The 20,139-nt window shown below is 35.4% G+C and overlaps 1 protein-coding gene across 1 annotated transcript; it reads left to right on the top strand.

Annotated features, from left to right (window-relative positions):
- Positions 1 to 1,957: 1,957 nt before the first annotated feature.
- Positions 1,958 to 19,543, top strand: glb1 (galactosidase, beta 1). Its single transcript, XM_030139982.1, has 16 exons — positions 1,958 to 2,136; positions 4,315 to 4,484; positions 4,627 to 4,777; positions 7,342 to 7,402; positions 7,487 to 7,581; positions 7,806 to 7,986; positions 8,217 to 8,275; positions 9,295 to 9,416; positions 12,097 to 12,137; positions 12,247 to 12,359; positions 12,461 to 12,535; positions 12,664 to 12,753; positions 14,093 to 14,206; positions 17,675 to 17,806; positions 17,938 to 18,171; positions 18,812 to 19,543. The coding sequence occupies exons 1-16, from the start codon at positions 2,077 to 2,079 to the stop codon at positions 19,061 to 19,063; spliced, it is 1,950 nt and encodes a 649-aa protein (XP_029995842.1). The 5' UTR covers positions 1,958 to 2,076; the 3' UTR covers positions 19,064 to 19,543.
- Positions 19,544 to 20,139: the final 596 nt, after the last annotated feature.

Here is a 20,139-nt window from a genome sequence, read left to right as displayed (position 1 = left end):
ACTGTAAATGACAATAAAATAACTATATATATTTCTAAAAATAAATCAGATGTTTTACTGTGAACTATGACAGAACCTGAGGGAGTTGGAATTTTTTTTATGAAGTCAGTGTTCTCAGCTTCCAAATGATTTTTTTTGTCCACATAAACAACCTAAATGTTTTATTCTAATATTATTATGGTTGTTTTTCAGGGTATTTATTTGTATTCATTAACTGACTGTGCATATATGCCCAAAGAGAGTTATATGAGACAAAAAGCAGATAAATTCCTCTTTACCTGACTTTACAAAACACACTGATTTGAATAGAGGTTCTGCAGATATTTTACAATACATACGATTAGTTCCGGCTTTTGAGGGTTAATGAAGAGCAAAGAGAAAAACTTCAACTTGAACATTTTTTAAGGACCTTATTCCCCAAAAAATACAGAAAAAGAATGGAAATTTGATAAATCAGAGAATCTACCTTTTTCATCAGACATTGAATATTCTGAATATATATATACCCTCATAAATATTAAATTAATTAATGAATTGATTAATTCATTCAGGAACCTAGTTAATTAATTAGCCACTACCCTTCCTGCATCTACCAGTATGTCACCTATTGTGAAACAAATCCATATTTTTACCTCCACCAAGAAGGTTATGTTTTTGCCAGCGTTGTTTTGTCTGTCTGTCTGTCTGTCCGTGTGCAAGATAACTCAACAAGTTATGGACGGATTTGGATGAAAATTTCAGGAAATGTTGATATTGGCACAAGGAACAAATGATTAAATTTTGGTGGTGATCGGGGGGTAGGGGGTGGGGGGGCTGATCTGCCTTGGCGGAGGTCTGCGCTCTCTGAATGCCTTTCTAGTTCTGAAATGTGCCACAAATTTATAACAAATGACTTGAATGTAATATCCAGTATCTTCTTTATAGTTTCAAGAGAGATGGCACATTTTAATAACACTCATTTGTATTTTATATGCCTATGATTTAATAGATAGACATGAAAATAAATGTGTGTCTTAGGAAAAAATTCTCCAGCGTTATTTATTTTTCAGCAATAACCTGCTCCTGTAGGTGAAAGATTACAGTCAGTACAAAACAAAGATTTCCCATTTTATCCTGAGAATATGAACCTGATATTTAATAGGCTTTAAACCGACTTAACTTAAAATCTAATCATTTAGTTGTTTATTGTTGTACAAACACAGTACGCAACACCCACAGCTTTACAGGACCCCACAAAAACATTGCTGTATTAGCAACATTATAATAAATTAAAAAATTATCAGTGAATGTATTAATTCATAATTTATCTTCTTTCCCAGTGTTGGCCGATAGAATTTGCAACAACCTAAAGATCCCTAAACTGTTCATCTAACACTGTTCTACAATTTCTTAGAAACTATCCGCCTTAGACATTAAATGTGCTAAATCTTACATATTTTAATAGGATGAATCAGAAAACAAATGACAGAAGTGCTGGTTAGCTCATGTTTTCATTATATATGATGGTGTGTTATTATACATATGCTGTTGGTTTATGTACATTTATACAATGGATTTATAAATGTTCCACTAGAAAGAACCTGAAAAGTGAATGTATTATAATGTACAGACAGTGTTTTGAAGTAGATCTGGTTGCTCTGAGACAAATATTCCTTTTGAATAAAACCCATTCTCGCATTAATCCTCAGAATTTCACATTTTGGCCCAAGACTGTATCTGTGAAACTACAACCAACTACCACTTTTGACTAAATTTGTCTTTATTAGTGACTCAGATTTGGTAAAGTTGAACTATTTTTGTTCTGGAAGCATTTTACTTGTAGACCAGTGTGATAGTTAACTGGGTCTACTGGCTCCATTTAAACTCTGAATAAACACTGCCACCTTCTGGTCAATATGTGTCACTACAGCTGTAGCACATGATCACATGACTCTACTTCCGCATCACATGACTCTACTCATTCAAAAAAACAAAAATGTCTGAGAATAGCACAAGGAAGTGAAGACCTGTGTGTGCCGAGGTAGAAACTGCGTATATGCGTACATTAATGTGACTGTGTATTAAACTGGACTGGACATGTCTGTGCTCAGATCTGGACACACTCTGATACTGCTGCTGCTGCTGCTGGGAACTTCTGTAAGTACATCAGATTTTTTTTTAAGTGTTTACATCCTCAAAAATGAAGTCCAAAACAAAAACATCTGAAGATGGTCATGGAATTATATAGATAAACACTTGGCAACTCAATGATTTTTGTCTTCTTGAGTAAATTCAGTACTCTGATTAACCCTTTCATGCATAGTGGTCACTCCAGTGGACAGTTACTCTCCAGTTGTTTTCTTATATATTCATGGGTTTTGTTTTAGTTCCATATCAGCCAACACAGTGGACGCTTATGCACCATCCTATACACTGACATTCAGACCATTACTGTAACTTTCCTGTTCTTGTTAAACCTGATCTGCACTAACATGTTTGAGTGTAAATGAGCAGCTCTTTATTGCTTTTTTTTTTTTTTTCTTTAACCCTTTCATGCATGAATTATGAGAACCTTAATCGAGATTTTTTTCCTGAGTGTTTTTATTCTTCTTTAGGCATGAAAAAAACAATGCAATTGAAAATTTTCGTATGATTGATAAATAAATAAATACATACATACTATATAAAAAACAAAAAATAAAGTAAAAAAAAAAAAAGACGTACTACTAATACTACTAATAATAAAAATGATCTTATGAACCTGTTTTATATGAAGTTACAAAAATGTCCATTCAGCTGGACACCTTGTATTTCATTTTTGAAACGAAGAAACATGTATTTACAGATAAATTGTGTAAAAACTAAGGTGGGGGGGGGGCTTGTAGTTCTGGGGGTGAGAGTATGCTCAGGGGAGATCTACACAATGTTACCAATTCATGTCAGAAAAGATATGTAGTGTCTTAAAACTTTAATAAAGATATGTGCAAAAAGAAACAAACAAACAAACAAAAAAATCCATGAATATATAAGAGATCAGCTGTAGAATAGCTGTCCACTGTAGTGACCAGTATACATGAAAGGGTTAAACAGAAAGTTTTTTTTTTTTTTTGCATATTATCTCCATGAAGTGAGTAATGACTAGTATTAGTATATGTTAAAATGTGAGAAAACATCAGATTAGCAGCATTGAAAATGTTTTTATTTCCTAGATTTCAAACAGTATATCAGTAAATACATTGAAATATTATTTTAATTTAGATAGTTAAAGTCTTAAGTTTAATCACATATTAGTCAGTGTTTTAAGATAGGATTCCTTTATTTCACTTCATACGTTTTTAGGATAGTATGGGTTGGTTGGAACATTTTGATCAGCATACATTTCCTCCTGGGGTGGATCCTTCATACTAAGTAATGCTTTGTTTGTGATCAGATTAAGTCAAAATTAATTTATAAAAATGAGACCGAGACAAATACAGACTTTTTCTTGGAGCTTCCAACAAAAGAACACGCTAATAACATGTTTCTTTGCTTCAAAAATTAAATGTATGATATCCAGCTGAATGGACATTTTTGCAACCTCATGAAAAATAGGTTAATAAAAAAGTATTCAATCGCATTATTGTTTTAATGCCTAAAGAGGAAAAAAAACACTCCTGAAAAAAAAATCTTGATCTTGATCTTCATCTTGAAGGTTTACATTATTCATGCATGAAAGGGTTAAAAAAAATATGAAACTGAAGGGAGGAAGTGCTGTTTCTAAACTGGGTTTTGGATCACAGTCTGTTATAAGCCTACTAACCTACTGTTATAAAACATGTTGTTTGTCTTTGTCTTTGTTATGCTTCATTTGACACATTTTGCAAGTTTTTCCTTCATAAAAACATCATTCTCTCTATAAGTGCCAAGTAAAATAAAATAAATTGATAAAGATTTTGCAGCCAAAACATAGGATCAGAGCCCAGTGTTTCAAAATGGAGCATGCATTTGGGTGATGATACAATTTTTGTGATATCTCCAATGTTGTCACAGCTCATGCAAAGCAGTTATTGTCACTCAAATTCTTCTTAGTTTAGAATGAGCAGCCTACATCAACAGCAAGTCAAAAGCAGTTAATATAAAATGACATAACATGTTGGGTTCCAGACATTGTTCACCACTTAGTCATTTGTATATGACACCAAGTCACATGAAGCATCATCTCTGCATCATAAAAACAGTAACCTTCAACCGAACCCTGGAACACAACGTACACACGCACTTTGTGTAAAAATCAAATCTCTTTGTGCACACTCAGGTGCAGGTGTGAGTCTAAATCTGTGTCATGTTTCCCTGCAGTTCGGTGTACCCAGGTCATTCTCCGTGGACTACCAGAACAACTGCTTCAGGAAAGATGGGGAAATGTTTCGGTACATATCAGGAAGTATCCATTACAGCAGAATCCCCAGAGTCTACTGGAAAGACCGACTGCTCAAGATGTACCTGGCAGGACTGAACGCCATCCAGACGTAGGTTTACTTTCTGAATACTCCAGGGGTTCAGTCATGTGTGTTTTAATGTGCAGTGCAGCACATTTATAATTTCAGTAAAGAATTGCTGTGAAAATAATGTATGTGTTTGGATGAATCTCATACTTATCTGATTTTGAAGATACATCCCCTGGAACTACCACGAGGAAACTCCAGGCCAGTACAACTTCAGTGGAGACAGAGACCTGGAGTATTTTCTTCAGCTGGCTCAGGACATCGGTTTCCCGGTCATCCTTCGACCCGGGCCCTACATCTGTGCAGAGTGGGACATGGTGAGAGATGCTGTTAATGAGTTGAAGATTTAAGGTCTTGTTGGGTAGAGTCTGGAGGTTCAGATGGAATATATGTACAGCTGGCCATCACATTTTTAACCCCCTACCTGTCTGAAAATACCTGTGATTACACAAAACCTGTGCCACTGAGTAGATTTTATATATTTTCTACAGCCTGAAAAGTAAATGCAGATGTCCCATTTCCTCAGACTACTCAAATTACAACATGCTGAAAGATTTTTTGGCCAGTGACACTAAAAAGAAAACTATCCACCACTGCAGCTATAAGTACAGATGGAATAATTGAATGTTTTGGCCCATTAATCTGCACTAATAGACATTCTCTCAACTATTAGCAATGAAGTTGGAGCTGATAGTAAATAAATATTACTAATAATATTAGAATTAATTGGGAATATTGACTTTTAGGGGAAAATAATAGTAATTCCACTTCGACAACTCTATGTTGACAAATAGCACTGGTCTACAAGGAAAATGCTTCCAGAATAAAAGTAATGAAATTTTACCACATGAGAGTCACTGATAAAGAAAAATCAAGTCAAAAATGCTGGTTGGCTGAACTTTCCAAGATACAGCCTTGGGTCAAAATGTGAAACTCAAGAATTAACGAGGGACTGGGTTTGACTCAAAAGGAATATTTGTCTCAGAGCTACAAGATCTACTTCAAAACACTGTCTGCACATTAGAATACATTCACTTTTACAGGTTCTATTTAGTGGAAGATTTATAAAACTATTATATAAATGTATATAAACCAATATATATGTGTAATAACACTTAATCATATACCTTGAAAACATCAGCAAACCGGCACTTTTGTCATTTATTTTCCAATTAATCTTATTAAAATACGTAACATTTAGCACATTTAATGTCTGAAGCAAATCATTTCTGAAAAATTGTAGACCAGTGTAGTTCATGTTCAATTAGTTTAGGTCATTAGTGACGTCATGCACTTTTGTTTAAAGATTAATGCTTATTTTATTGCTGATTGTAGCTTCTGAATATTTAGTTGTTTGTTTAACGAACTTTGTTATGCACTGTAATTGTTGTGCACAAAATCTGTTTAAGGCAAAAAAGTATTTTATTGCTGCTGCAATATTTGTTGAACAAACTGTTTTACACATCCTAATTATCATACACTCAAAGTTTTTGTTAAAGGAAAGAAAATGTATTTTTTGCTGCAATGAATATAAATAAGAACCATTGTTTTTTTTGTTTTTTTTTATTATAATAGTATAATGTGACTAGTCATTACAGTAGTCCATGACTAGTCAACTCTTGAAATAGTCATTAGTTACGGCCCTAGTTCATTCCACCATTTATTAATTAATTGTTGGATGTTCATTGATTCAGATGTGTTGGGACGTTTATTCTTTTGACTTAGTGTTCACATCAGGTATTACTATGTTTTAATACAGTGAAATTAGTCAGATTTGGATATGCATGATGGGTTCTTGATTCAAAATGTATTAGGATTGGAAACAGTTAGTGGGCTATCAGCTTCTGACTTCTATTAAATCAGCCTTTAAACAGCCCACTGTCAGGTAACCTCTACATTTAAATATTTTAGGATTTTCACAGGACTTAAATAACGTGCTGGGCTTATTTCCATGTTGACACTTGATGACAAAACTGAATGTGAAACCTGTTGCATCTTGTACAAGAAAACACCTTAAAACTGCAACTTTTGGCATAAAGAGTTGATGATAGGCTGCTGTGACTTGACTGACACAAAACACTTTTTTTCCAGTTTAACAGCTAAGTTAATCTCATTTCCTGTCATCTCATAGACACGTTAGTCACATGGGAGGTTAGAAAAACATGAAACCACTATTAAAAAAAACACACCATTAACTGATGTCTTCATGTAATATTTTCATTATCCAAATTGGGGGCATCATCAAAATCTGCAGCCAGAATGACTGGATGTGAAACAGGCCTTAAATCGCATTCACACTCATCTCGTTAGTGTCCAGTTACGTATATAGTAAGTAAGTAAGTAAGTAGGTAAAGTTTATTTCTAAAGTGCTTTTCACAGATAAAAATCACAAAGTGCTGTACATGAAATGGGTGCAATAAAACAACATAAGAATAATTTCATAAAATAAATAAAAAAGGATAAATCCATCAACCAAAAGCTTTCCTAAACTAGAAGAGCACTCGGAGAGCACAGACCTCCGCCAAGGCAGATCAGTGACCCCCCCGATCACCACCAAAATGTAATCATTTGTTCCTTGTGCCAGTATCAACATTTCCTGAAATTTTCATCCAAATCTGTCCATAACTTTTTGAGTTATCTTGCACATGGACAGACAGACAAACCAACAGACAGACAAACCAACGCCAGCAAAAACATAACCTCCTTGGCGGAGGTAATCTTGAGCTGCTTTTACTGCAATATACAAGGGGTCCTGACCATGCAGCGCCCGGAAAGTCAGGACTAAAATTTTAAATTCAATACGAGATTTGACTGGAAGCCAATGAAGAAGTGACAAAACGGGGGTGATATATATAACACACATATCCATGTTGTCATGCAGGGGGGGCTGCCTGCTTGGCTTCTCAACAAGAAGAACATTGTGTTGCGGTCCTCAGATCCAGGTGAGAATGAAAATTAAACAGAGAGGTTCCACTCATGGCTGTAGTTTATGCATTTCTATCTAAAGTATAACGTGTATATTTCAGATTATGTTGCAGCAGTTGATAAGTGGATGGGGAAGATACTGCCAATGATTAAACCATTCCTGTATCAGAACGGGGGTCCGATCATCACTGTGCAGGTGAGTTTAAAGCTGATTTCTGCAGGTTTGCATCTGCGGCTGTTGATTATTGTATTTTTTTTCCACTTTATTTTTTATATGTTTTTATATGTTATGCATCTATTTTATTCATATGTATCATATATTTTTCTCACATCATGTACTTTTGCTTTTTGAAGTCCATGCTTATCATACAAATGAGTAAATTGACATGACTTGAATGTTTACCTTTCTATGTTCGGCAGGTGGAGAATGAATACGGCAGCTATTTTGCCTGTGACTATAACTACATGCGTCACCTCACCAAGTTGTTCCGATCACACCTGGGGGATGATGTGGTTCTCTTCACCACGGATGGCGCTGGACTTGGATACTTAAAGTGTGGCTCTATCCAAGGCCTCTATGCCACTGTGGATTTTGGGCCCGGTAGGTGTCAAGAGTCCACTGATGTTCTGCAATTCACAGCAAATTGTGCGCTGTCATTTTACACTTGAAATCTAAAAAAAAAAATGAATTGAAGTGAAAGTTTAAAGCTAAAAATACAAACTGAGTTATTGGTTAGGTAATGTTGATGAGTAAAGCCTGTCTTAAGTTGGATTAATCATAAATCATGTGGAACTTGCACAAATGTATATAGTAACGTTTGGTTCTTGTAGGTGCAAATGTAACTGCTGCCTTTAATGCACAGAGACACGTTGAACCTCAAGGACCTTTGGTAAGTATTTCCCCTCAAAACACACAGTCCTGTGCAAAAGTCTGCACGCAGAAGTGTTGTTTTAGCAAGATTATAATGTCCACACATATGCATTCATCAACCTCTGCATCAAAATACCACTGGAATATGCAGGAAATCTATAAGCGGCAATGAAAATGATAATTTTACCACAAAGTATGAATGTATAGAAACTATATGGGGTCATCTTTAAGGAGGACAAAATGAGACAGCCCAAGTCTAAAGAAGTGGATGTTTTTAAGCAAGTGTAGTATAATATACAAGAGAATTCATCATGTACTAAAGGAGTCAAGAGGTAAAGAGGACGCATTCAATACTGACTTTAGCTCATAGAAGTCATTTAGTTAAAAACACCTTTGTTTGGTTTTTACATTTTTAATACTGAGCACATGTATTTCTTCCCGAAAGTTCTTGTTGTGTCTTTATAAAGACTCTGAGAAATAAACAACAGAGTTTTCTGCGTATTATTACACGTACAGCAGATGGAGCAATCTAAATAAAAACTCTTTGGTTTCACTGAGGAGACAGTCTTTTTTTTCTTTTTCATGTCAGTTATTTACAAAAGTGCAATTGGGTTCTAGCAGATTTGTTTCTTTACACTATTGTTAAAATATAATAAAAACTTAAGTCCAACAGTATTGAAAAATGTCGGTTTTTAGTCAAAAAATAAAACAAAACAAAAGAACAACCAAGTATTGACAAAAGCCATCATTGGCCCTAATTCCTCACCAAAACTAGGGAAAATCCTGAATTTTCGTTATATAACCCTGCAAAAACAGCGAATCAGAAGATAGCCTGGGACTGACACCTTTAGTCTCAGAACCTCATCGAGCTGCCTCTTAGAAATAGAAATGGAAATATAAAGGTTTCTTTTCATTGTACTTGAAATACAATGAGATTGCAGTGCAGCTCCCTTTAGTACAAAAGCAAACACACAGTAAAACAGTGTGAAATACAAATATATAAAAATATCAACATACTAAGACAGTCTTGTTCCTCAGGTGAACTCTGAGTTCTACACCGGTTGGCTGGACCACTGGGGGTCACGTCACTCCGTTGTGTCGACTGCTGCCGTCACCAAATCCCTCAATCAGATCCTCTTCCTCGGAGCGAACGTCAACTTGTACGTCTAACACTTTAAAGCTCACACATGCATAAGATTAAAATGAAATGAAGATGAAAATAGTGTATTAAAAAAAACAACAACATTTAATTTAACAAGTGACAAACGCAAGATGAAAGATGCAACAAAACGAAAACACACCTGTAGTCTCAGATTTTATCACTCAGTCCTTATGTGGTTCATTTTGTTAATTTTCCGTCAGTGTTTCATTTGATTTAAATTGAATGTGTGTGTTGGCCTCTGTATTAAATCAGAATAGACTAAATGAGTTTAATCTGATTTCTCATTCAACAAGATGAAAACAATGAAAAAGATCAAATGAGGCAAACATTTACTCGACTTTACAGTAGGGGTGTCAAATATTCGGCCTGTGGACCAAAACCGGCACGCCAAAGGGTCCAATCCAGCACATGGGATGAATTTGAAAAGTACAAAAATTACACTGAAAATATTAACAATAAAGGATATTGAACTTGTTTTTAGTTCATGTTCCACATACAGACCAATATGATCTAAAGTAAAATAACAGCATAATAATTACCTATAATTAATGGTAACTACCACTAATCTTCTTGGTTTAATGTGAAAAAAATAGTATTAATGTATAGTATTGTTAAAATTGCACTTTTTTCAGGTTATTCACATCTCTTTCGAGAGGATAGTTTGTAAATAGACATATTTTCATAATTTAATGTTTTTTATTGCACTAAAACAAAGAGGAAAAACATGGAGTTGTCATTATTTATAGGTTTTTGTGTTCTTATTTTACTGGTCCGGCCCACTGGAGATTTAATTAGGCTGAATGTGGCCCCTGGAAGAAAATGAGTTTGACACCCCTGCTTTACACGGTGGTCTGACTCTCCCATCGTTAATACAAGATCTTTGCCAAAATTTAAAACAACTTTGCATGGAAATAAATAATGACACATTTCTTGCATAAGAGTTGCGTGGCACGGGCAAAGCCATGGTGAATGTGTCCTTGTTGTTAAAGCTGTAAACAGTGGAATGAAATATTACATGTAACTTTTCTTTTGGCAGAGCAGTGCAGGTTATATTACTCTCCCAGATGGTGACACAATAAAAACAACCCTGTGACCCATTTTGGGTCCCGATCCTAGGTTTGGAAAAGGCAGCTTTAGACTAATCTGAGAGGAAATCTGAAACACTACAGTCTAAAACATCCTCATGAAACTGGCCCCATCATAACTCCAATATCAGCTCAAAATATAGGGCTGCACGATATTGGAAAAAACTGATATTGCGATTTTTTTTAACCCTGTGATATATATTGCAATATGAAAAAATATATAATAGGATATAATAGCTGTGTGGTGCTGACATAAATGGTCAAACAAATTAGAATAGAATAGAATTATTATTATTGCTATTGTTTCCCCTATTCTTATTTATTTTTAGTGTTGTGTTTTTAGGGAGATGAACAGAATAAGAATTTCATTGCATATTATAACTACCTGTTTTTGCTGTGCATATGACAGTAAAACTCTTGAATCTTGAATCTAGAATAGAATAGAACAGAATAGAATAAGTTTATTGTCATTGTCTACACAATGAAACTGGGTAGAGCTTACACTCTTCAGTGCCACAAAATAAAATGATTAATACCAATAAATAAGACATCTAATAAAATCAAAACATTTAATAAAATCAAACATCCAATAAAAAGTTCTGTTTCCCTTGTCGCGGCAACAGGTGCAAGGCACTATCGACAGAACATGTGTTTCAGTATCATCCTTCTTGTAGCTGAAATAATTCCAGATAACTGACGTTGCTTTTCTTTTTGGCACCAAGTCTTCGTTTTTGGTGATTTTCTCTTGTCCGTTGCTCATTTTTCAGTGTTGTTACCAGCGACTCACTCCATGTGCAGGGGCGTGGTCTGCTTAGGCAAACTGATTAAGAATGATTAGCAGAGGCGTATATTATGGGCTGCCCTCACCGCAGCCAAGAAAATGCTGGCATTGAGATGGCAGCCGCCTCATACTTTATCACGGCAACAATGGATCAGTTATTTTCTAGATATAGTTATAATGGAGAGGTCAGTGGCCCGGATGCACGCAGCCAGCCGCAAAAACCCTCAGTATGTGGGATGCTGTTTACAATACGGTTAAAGAAAGAGTTCAACATAATTATCTATGACTATCCTGGTCAGTTATCTATTTATATCTGTAAATTATACTCATTTTCATCTATATATGTGTATTTGTTTTTATTAGTGGTTTTCGTATTTTGAGATCCAGGTTGGGTTCGTATGGGGGTCACCATTATTTCTGGGGGGTGGGGTTTATACTTTGTGTGTCACAAAATCTTATATCATAAAATGTGAATTTCTCTCTTTTTGTGTATTGTGCTTTTGGAGATGCACAATGAAAATAAATAAAAAAAATTGATCAAAAAAAAAAAAAAAGATTGTGGATCGCTTTGTGCAGTGTGTGTCAGGTACCCAGGTTGAAATTAGATGTGAACACATTGAGTTCATTTGGCTCTTACATTGCAGGACCTGCGATGTGACTATTACGTACATTGCGATGACGATGCTCAAATAATATTTTATGCAGCTCTACCAATTTTCAGTCGATTTATGCCTAAATAATAGCGTCAGACACAAATTAGCATGTTTTTACTCAAATGAGTCTAAATGTTGGTTTCATTCGTCTCTTCACAGGTACATGTTCATAGGAGGAACGAATTTTGGATACTGGAATGGTGAGAATACATTAGTCGAGAGATGTGACAAGGCTTTAAAAAACCCTAACCCTAACCCTAACCCCTAACCCTAACCCTAACCCACTTCTAACTCTGGTTGAACATCCAGGTGCCAATGAACCGTACAGTCCTCAGCCGACGAGCTATGACTACGACGCCCCGCTGAGCGAAGCAGGAGATCTCACCGAGAAGTACTTCGCAATCCGAGAAGTGATCAAAATGGTTCGCAAAGCAGGGCGCGTTTCTCATTCTGTCTAATTATTTTAACACCATAGGAAGCAGTGCTTTTACTGTACAACATCTGCTCTGTCTTTTTACAACAGTATCGTAAAATACCACAGGGACCGATTCCACCAACGACTCCTAAGTACTCATACGGGGCTGTGGTGATGAAGAAGGTATTCAGCTGCTGAAGCTCACTCTCAGTTTGTCCTTTTTGTGCCCTCTGACATTATTTGAACAGTAATGTCAGATGATTCTAAATAAAGAAGAATGAAAACTAAACTGTAATTTATTGTCTCTGTAGTTGGAGACGGTATCAGACGCACTAGAAAAGCTGTCTCTCTCTGGAGCTGTCAAAAGCGTTTACCCCCAGACCTTCCTAGAACTGAACCAGGTACATTGTATTGTATTGGATTGGATTGGATTGGATTGGATTCAGTTTTATTCTGTTCTGTTCTGTTTGTAGCTTTTCATCATGTTCCATTTTATCCCACATTACCAAAGTAAAAAAGAAAAAAAAAACTTATTGAAGGCACATTGATGGATGGATGTTATTATTTTTATTATTATTATTATTATTATTATTATTATTATTATTATTATTATTATTATTATTATTATTATTATTATCATTATTATTATCATCATCATTATTATTATTATTATTCAAAGTAAGAACCAACAAACAGACAAACTAAAAGAATGTTCAGACTAGAAGATGTAAATGGAAAAAAATAAATAATGAACGATAAAAGTGAAGTAAAGACCTCTGAATAAACTCAAACATAATAACAGGAGGTGGGTGTTGACTGCAAACATGTAGAGAAAGAGGACATCATAAAAAAAACAAAACACTTGAGTAACTTAACTAAGAGGGATTCATGAGTTAATTTATTCTCTTAGGTATTTGGCTGTAGTTTGACTAAATTTACTTCTAATAACTAATGCAGTTGACTTGAGTTTGCTGTGTACATCCAACTGAGGCTGAGCAAGTAAAAGCTTTGGCTTTTTACCTCCGCCAAGGAGGTTATGTTTTTGCCAGGGTTTGTTTGTTTGTCTATCTGTTTGTTTGTTTGTTTGTTTGTCTGTCCGTTAGTGTGCAACGTAACTCAAAAAGTTATGGACAGATTTGGATGAAATTTTCAGGGTTTGTTGGAAATGGGATGAGGAAGAAATGATTAAATTTTGGTGGTGATCGGGGGTGGGGGGGCCCACGGGGGGGGGGGCACTGATCGTTAGTGTGCAACATAACTCAAAAAGTTATGGACAGATTTGGATGAAATTTTCAGGGTTTGTTGGAAATGGGATGAGGAAGAAATGATGAAATTTTGGTGGTGATCGGGGGTGGGGGGGCCCACGGGGGGGGGCACTGATCGTTAGTGTGCAACATAACTCAAAAAGTTATGGACAGATTTGGATGAAATTTTCAGGGTTTGTTGGAAATGGGATGAGGAAGAAATGATGAAATTTTGGTGGTGATCAGGGGTGGGGGGGCCCACGGGGGGGGGCCACTGATCAGCCTTGGCGGAGGTCTGCGCTCTCCGAGTGCTTCTAGTTTACATTATATAATTGTCTTGATTATTAAATGTATGATGCAACAGATTTTTCAGATACATTTAACTGTCTTTTTTTTTTTTTAATGGGAACTCCTTTGCAGTGGACAGCGTATTGTTTTGTGTTTTTTTTTTGCATTGCTGCATTGCTGATAGTTTAACACATTTCACTCTGTGCAGGTCTTCGGTTACGTGCTCTACAGGACAAAACTGCCAGTGAACTGCAGTAAACCAACTCCACTGTCGTCTCCACTGAATGGAGTTCACGACAGAGCGTATGTGTCTGTGGACGGGGTAAGTCTGAAACAACGAATCCAACCATCGTATTAAAAACAGAGCGGGCCGCCATGTCAGAATTCTCTACCACTATTAATTGTTACATCAATTAAAAGTAAACAACACAGTTTATCACAAAACTATGCCGAGAACAAAGTTATGCTACATTGTTTTGTTTTGTTTTTTCTTCTTTGAGGAAGTCTGATTATTTATGGTCCAAATTTTATAGTGCCACTTCCTGAGCATTATGTGATCTTCGGCGCGACGCATGACTGGGTGAAAGTTAGATCGAGTGGCTCGGTACTCCATTAGTTTTGCCTGGCCAAGATGTTATATCGAATTTTTTTAGGTTGAATTTTTTAGATTGAATTTGAAACACATTGTATTTGAGAATATTGAATTAAAACATTTTTTTGGAATAATTGAATTCAGAATATGAAAATCTATGTGTAAAAATTCAACAATTAAAAAAAAAAAATCAACGATAAAAAAAATTCAAATTATGAAATACAGCCATTCAAAAAAAATTATTGCAAAATACAACCTTTCAATCTCTGATGGCACACATTTGCTTCGATAGTTTATATGCATGTTTATTTTGGATTATGTTGGTATCTACTGGAAACATTCACAACCCACTTTTATATTGCGAGGGAATCCTGCTGCTTATGCTTACTTTTGTTGTGTTGCACTTTTATTTTATAGACTTATGCAGGGACCCTACACATCCATCCATCCATCCATCCCTCTATCTATCTATCTATCTATCTATCTATCTATCTATCTATCTATCTATCTATCTATCTATCTATCTATCTATCTATCTATCTATCTATCTATCTATCTATCTATCTATCTATCTATCTATCTATCTATCTATCTGTCTATCTATATTTTTTGTTGTTGTTGTTTTTTTTTTCTTTTTTTATTTTGATGTTATTTGCTGCGAGCCATTCAAGGGGGTGCACCTGAGTAGTGTAACACATTGTTTTACATAAACTTTGTAGAAAAAGAGAGTCCATTCTTATATTTTTGGTGCTTTTTTTTTTCCGAATGCACCTGAACGTCTCATGTATATTCTGTAATAGCAGCTGAGGCAGTGTAAATGGACTGATTACTGAACACAAGCCGTTTTTTAAAGAAATAAAACTTGTTAACCTAAAGGTAAACCTCAGTGTCCAGTCGGTTTATGTCTCTGGCTACAATAAAACTTTTTTTTTTTTTTTTTTTTTTTTTTTACAAAATACACACAGTCAGTATTTTCAATGCTACATTCAGAGCAAATAATGTCAACAAGTAAAATGCCTCCAGAATAAAAGTAGTGACAAAGAAAAATGAAGTCCAAAGTGCGACTTAGCTAAAGTTTTCAAGATTCAGTATTTATTCATAATGTGAAATTCGATGAATTAATGGAAGGATGTGTTTTACTCAAAAGAAATGTTTGTGTCTGTTCTACAACTTTTACTTCAAAACACTGTCTGCACATTACAATACATCTACTTTGAGGTTCACTCAACAGTAATATTTATAAATCTATTATATTACTGTGTAATGACATATATGTAATAACACTTCATGATATGTCTTGAAAACCTTAGCCAACTAGCACTTTTGTCATTTGTTTTGTATTTGATCTTATGAAATTATGTAAGAGTGAGCACATTTAATCTCTGAAGCAGATAATTTTTTTAAATGGCCGGTGTTAGAAACATGTTGCTTAGTGACAAACTGAATGAACATCACTACTGTGTTTCATTTAATACACTTCTGTTCTAAATGACATTTCAGTTTCAACACATCACACTGGGGTTTCGGTGTCTTTTTATTGTCAATGTTGGTAAATCTATAAAAAAAAACCTGACATTTTGCATATTCAGGGTCAGATTTGTGCTTCATTTCGCCTACAAATAAGAACATAATCTTAGCCTGTCAATCATGAGTCAGAGCTCTACCACAGATATATTAAGCCTTTAAAATAAATTTGTTGACCAGATGTTTCATAACCCGTTCAGAACGAGTCTGCAATCCATTTTTGGGTCACGACCCAACACTTGGAAGCTGGATTTAGTGCATTTATTTGTGGAAAATGAGAGCTTGTAAAGTTCACATTGAGCGGCACAATGTTTAAAGTTAATAAACCAGTTTTTAATAGAATGACCCTGATGACAGCTTTGGCAACATAAATCCTCACTGTAAATAAGATATACATAAACATATATTTTAAATAGACTGGATCTTCATACACATCTACTCATTTATTTATATTTATTTTATACTTCAACCCATTGTTGTCCTTGTTTCTTGTCGAATGTTTCTTTATATTAGGTCTACAGGGTGGGGAAGCAAAATTTACAATATTTTGAGGCAGGGATTGAAAGACAGTGTATGACCAATTAGTTTATTGAAAGTCATGAGAATTTATTTGCCACAAGAAAATTTACATAATAGAAAATGTTTTTATTCTATGTGTCCTCCTTCTTTCTCAATAACTGCCTTCACACGCTTCCTGAAACTTGCGCAAGTGTTCCTCAGATATTCGGGTTACAACTTCTCCCATTCTTCTTTAATAGTATCTTCCAGACTTTCTCGTAATAGTTTGTCTCATAGTCATTCTCTTCTTTACATTATAAACAGTCTTTATGGACACTCCAACTATTTTTGAAATCTCCTTTGGTGTGACGAGTGCATTCAGCAAATCACACACTCTTTGACGTTTGCTTTCCTGATTACTCATATGGGCAAAAGTTTCTAAAAAGGTATGGATAATAGTGTTAGGTATGATTATGACATCAATATATGTTTGGTTTCAAAACAATTGACGTAGTGCCTGCTGAGAAAAAACAACTGAATGTTCATTGTAAATTTTGCTTCCCCACCCTGTATACATAAACATATATTTTAAATAGACTGGATCTTCGTACACATCTACTCATTTATATTTATTTTATACTATATTTTATACTTCAACCCATTGTTGTCCTTGTTTCTAGTCGAATGTTTCTTTATATTAGGTCTATATTTAAGTGTGTTCATGTTTATGTTGAAATTGTACAACGTGAGCTAATGTATGTGTTCACATATTTGGCCAATAAAGCTGATTCTGATTCTGATGATTTCAGAATAAAAATACGTGAGATTTAGTTGATGGCTTGGGATCAGTGATATCCATGGGCTCATCATTCTTACTTGAATTATATAATAATAATAATAAACTTTATTACAGACAGAAGTCCATTTAACACAAGCCTACAACATACAGGATAAATAAAATAAAAAGGAGATACAGAATTTGTGCACATTATAAGATATACAGACTATTGCACCAGTGCCATCTCAGTTTAGAAGTGAAACATTAGCAGCTTTTCAGGGACTGACTAGAGCTGCTATTATGTGGTTCTCTGATTTAAACAGGCGACACATAAAAGTAAACATCAACTGTCTTAATAGTGCCTCACTAGTTGATTATCTAATTATTGTTTTCTCAAGGTGGCTGCAGGGATTCTTGAAAGAAACAAAGCCTTAACTATGAATGTGACGGGGAAGGCTGGCAGTCAGCTGGACGTACTGGTGGAAAATATGGGTCGAATCAACTATGGAAGAGGAATCAATGACTTCAAGGTTGTCATCAGTTACTTTGTAGAATTAGTTGTGTCTGATTAAATGCTGCATTTTGGTGGTCTGAGTTATATTTTGATTCTATTTATATGATACTGTGTGCTTGGTGTGATGCTCTGTGTGTGTTTGTTCAGGGTTTGGTGTCTAACCTGACTCTGGGGGCCGATGTGCTCACTGGTTGGACCATGTACAGTCTCAGTATCGATGAAGCCGTCAGTCAGGGCGTCCTCGGGAAGTTCACCACACCACACCCACCTCAGCCTGCTACACTCGCCCCTCCAACCTTCTACCAGGGAAGTTTCATCATTCCTGACGGCATCCCAGACCTTCCTCAGGACACATACATCCAACTGCCACAATGGAACAAGGCAAGTCACAGAATGAACTCAGTGGAGCTTTTCGTTTTTCTTTTCTTTTCCATTCTTTTCTTTTTTGCTTTTCTTATCTTTTTTTATTTTCTGCTTTGGTGTGTTATTTTCTCAATTCTTTTCTTATATTTGTTTTTTCTTTTCTTTTTCTCTTTGCTTTTACTGTCGTCATTGTATTGTGAACTGTTAGTTGGACTTTTTGAGCCTCCATCCTTTAATCTTCAAGCATTTTTAGCTTCTCTGTTGTGCATTTGTTTGGGCTTTTTCTTTTGCATTTTCTGTTGTTCCCTCTTTTTTTCTTTGCCAAAGCACTATGTTACCGTTTGCTTTTTTGTTTCATGTCACCAATTATTGCTGATGGAAAATAAATTAAAAGTGCACCTAGACCTTTTTAATTGTGCTTAATGTTCAACTATGCATTTATTTGGGTATTTATTAATCTAACTTACAGTAGATGTTCACTTCGATGTTTATCGTAGTTAATAAAGTAAAAAGTGGTACATTTCCCTCAGTGTTTATTTTTTTCTGTGGAGATCAGCTTTTTCCTGCTAGAATCATCCACCTTTAAAAATCCACTATCAGTCGACCTCTGAGTTCCACCAACAAAATAAAATCAGTTTTCATAAATGTGTTTCTGCAGGGGCAAGTGTGGATTAATGGCTTCAACTTGGGACGTTATTGGCCGAGCCGAGGCCCTCAGGTGACTCTTTTTGTTCCAGCCAGCATCCTGACCACAGCCGTACCCAACAACATCACTGTCCTGGAGCTGGAGGCTGCTCCCTGCAGCTCCGGGCCGTGCACTGTGGAGTTCACCAGCACCCCTGTGCTGAACGCAACTGTCTCATCTGCCTATAAACAGCACTGGAGACTCTTCTCAAAGGATTTGTCGTGATAAGGAATCTCACTGCTGCACAAAAAAAAAATGCAATTTGCACATCTGTCAGTGATGTAAAAAACAAATCATCTCTTGCTGTATGAACAAAGTGTAGCTGTAATAAGCTGCAATAAGTGGAAGGAGGGTAACTTGGGGTATAAGTCTGTCTTTTTAAAAGGTGAAGTAATAAGTTTTTAACAAATAGGCCTTCTGTGTTAAATTATCACATCACCTGTGAGTATCTCTACCTCACTGATTCTGCAGGACATTTACTAACAGCCTTTTTTCTCTTCACAAAGAGATTATTGCTTGTTGTAGTGCACATCACAGCAGCCTGTAATTTATATCTTTTTTTTTTTTTTTAATCTTAAAGGATTCAGGGAATGTAGACTCTATGGCACCACAATGGAATGATGGTTTGTTGTAAACTTTTAACCTTTTTGATTTTACCACATGCCTTTTAATGTATAAGAAATTTAATAAAGATTTTAAGTCAAATGGGTGCAAGAAATTGGTCAATAACTGAGGAAGAGGAGATTAATTAATTTACACATCACTTTTCACATGATCACATCAACTGGAAATACAGAGGTGTAGTCCAGGGTATAAGGGGGTATGCGGAGTATACCCACTTATTTGTCAGTCAGCATTGGGTATACCCACTTCTAAAATCCCCCTGATGTGCACCATTCAGTAATGTCTGAGCCAAATTGCTATTTTTTTTCTCCAAGGATGGTGAAGCTATGACCTGCCCTACTCTGCTTCTAATTGGCTTGTACTTGCTGCCTTCACTGACTAGATTAGTTAATTTTAGGTGTGGTTGATTAATTAATTGATTGACTGATTGATCCTTCATTTCGAGTTTGTTAAAAAAATCACAAGCGAACTAAATTATGTATAATACTGACAAATGAGAGTAGATACATATACATATAAACATCTATACGTGCAGACATAACATATACTCTACATATATTAGCTAAAAAAAAGGAGTGGGAAGAAATACAACATACCAATCCCCACTCCATAGTTATGTCTTGTTTAGCATTTTTGTTCATTTGCTTCTGACTCTATATTGATAATGGTGAAATAAA

The sequence above is a fragment of the Sphaeramia orbicularis genome, chromosome 1 (assembly GCF_902148855.1).
Source record: "Sphaeramia orbicularis chromosome 1, fSphaOr1.1, whole genome shotgun sequence".
In the NCBI taxonomy this organism is placed as follows: domain Eukaryota; kingdom Metazoa; phylum Chordata; class Actinopteri; order Kurtiformes; family Apogonidae; genus Sphaeramia; species Sphaeramia orbicularis.
This window is presented reverse-complemented; position numbering and strand designations above follow the sequence as displayed.

Excerpts from the sequence above, each read along its gene's own strand:
- glb1 (XM_030139982.1), top strand. The coding sequence starts at position 2,077 with ATGTCTGTGCTCAGATCTGGACACACTCTGATACTGCTGCTGCTGCTG. Across the intron at positions 4,778-7,341 it reads TCTGTGCAGAGTGGGACATG|GGGGGGCTGCCTGCTTGGCT; the intron begins GTGAGAGATGCT and ends GTTGTCATGCAG. Across the intron at positions 12,138-12,246 it reads GAATTTTGGATACTGGAATG|GTGCCAATGAACCGTACAGT; the intron begins GTGAGAATACAT and ends TTGAACATCCAG.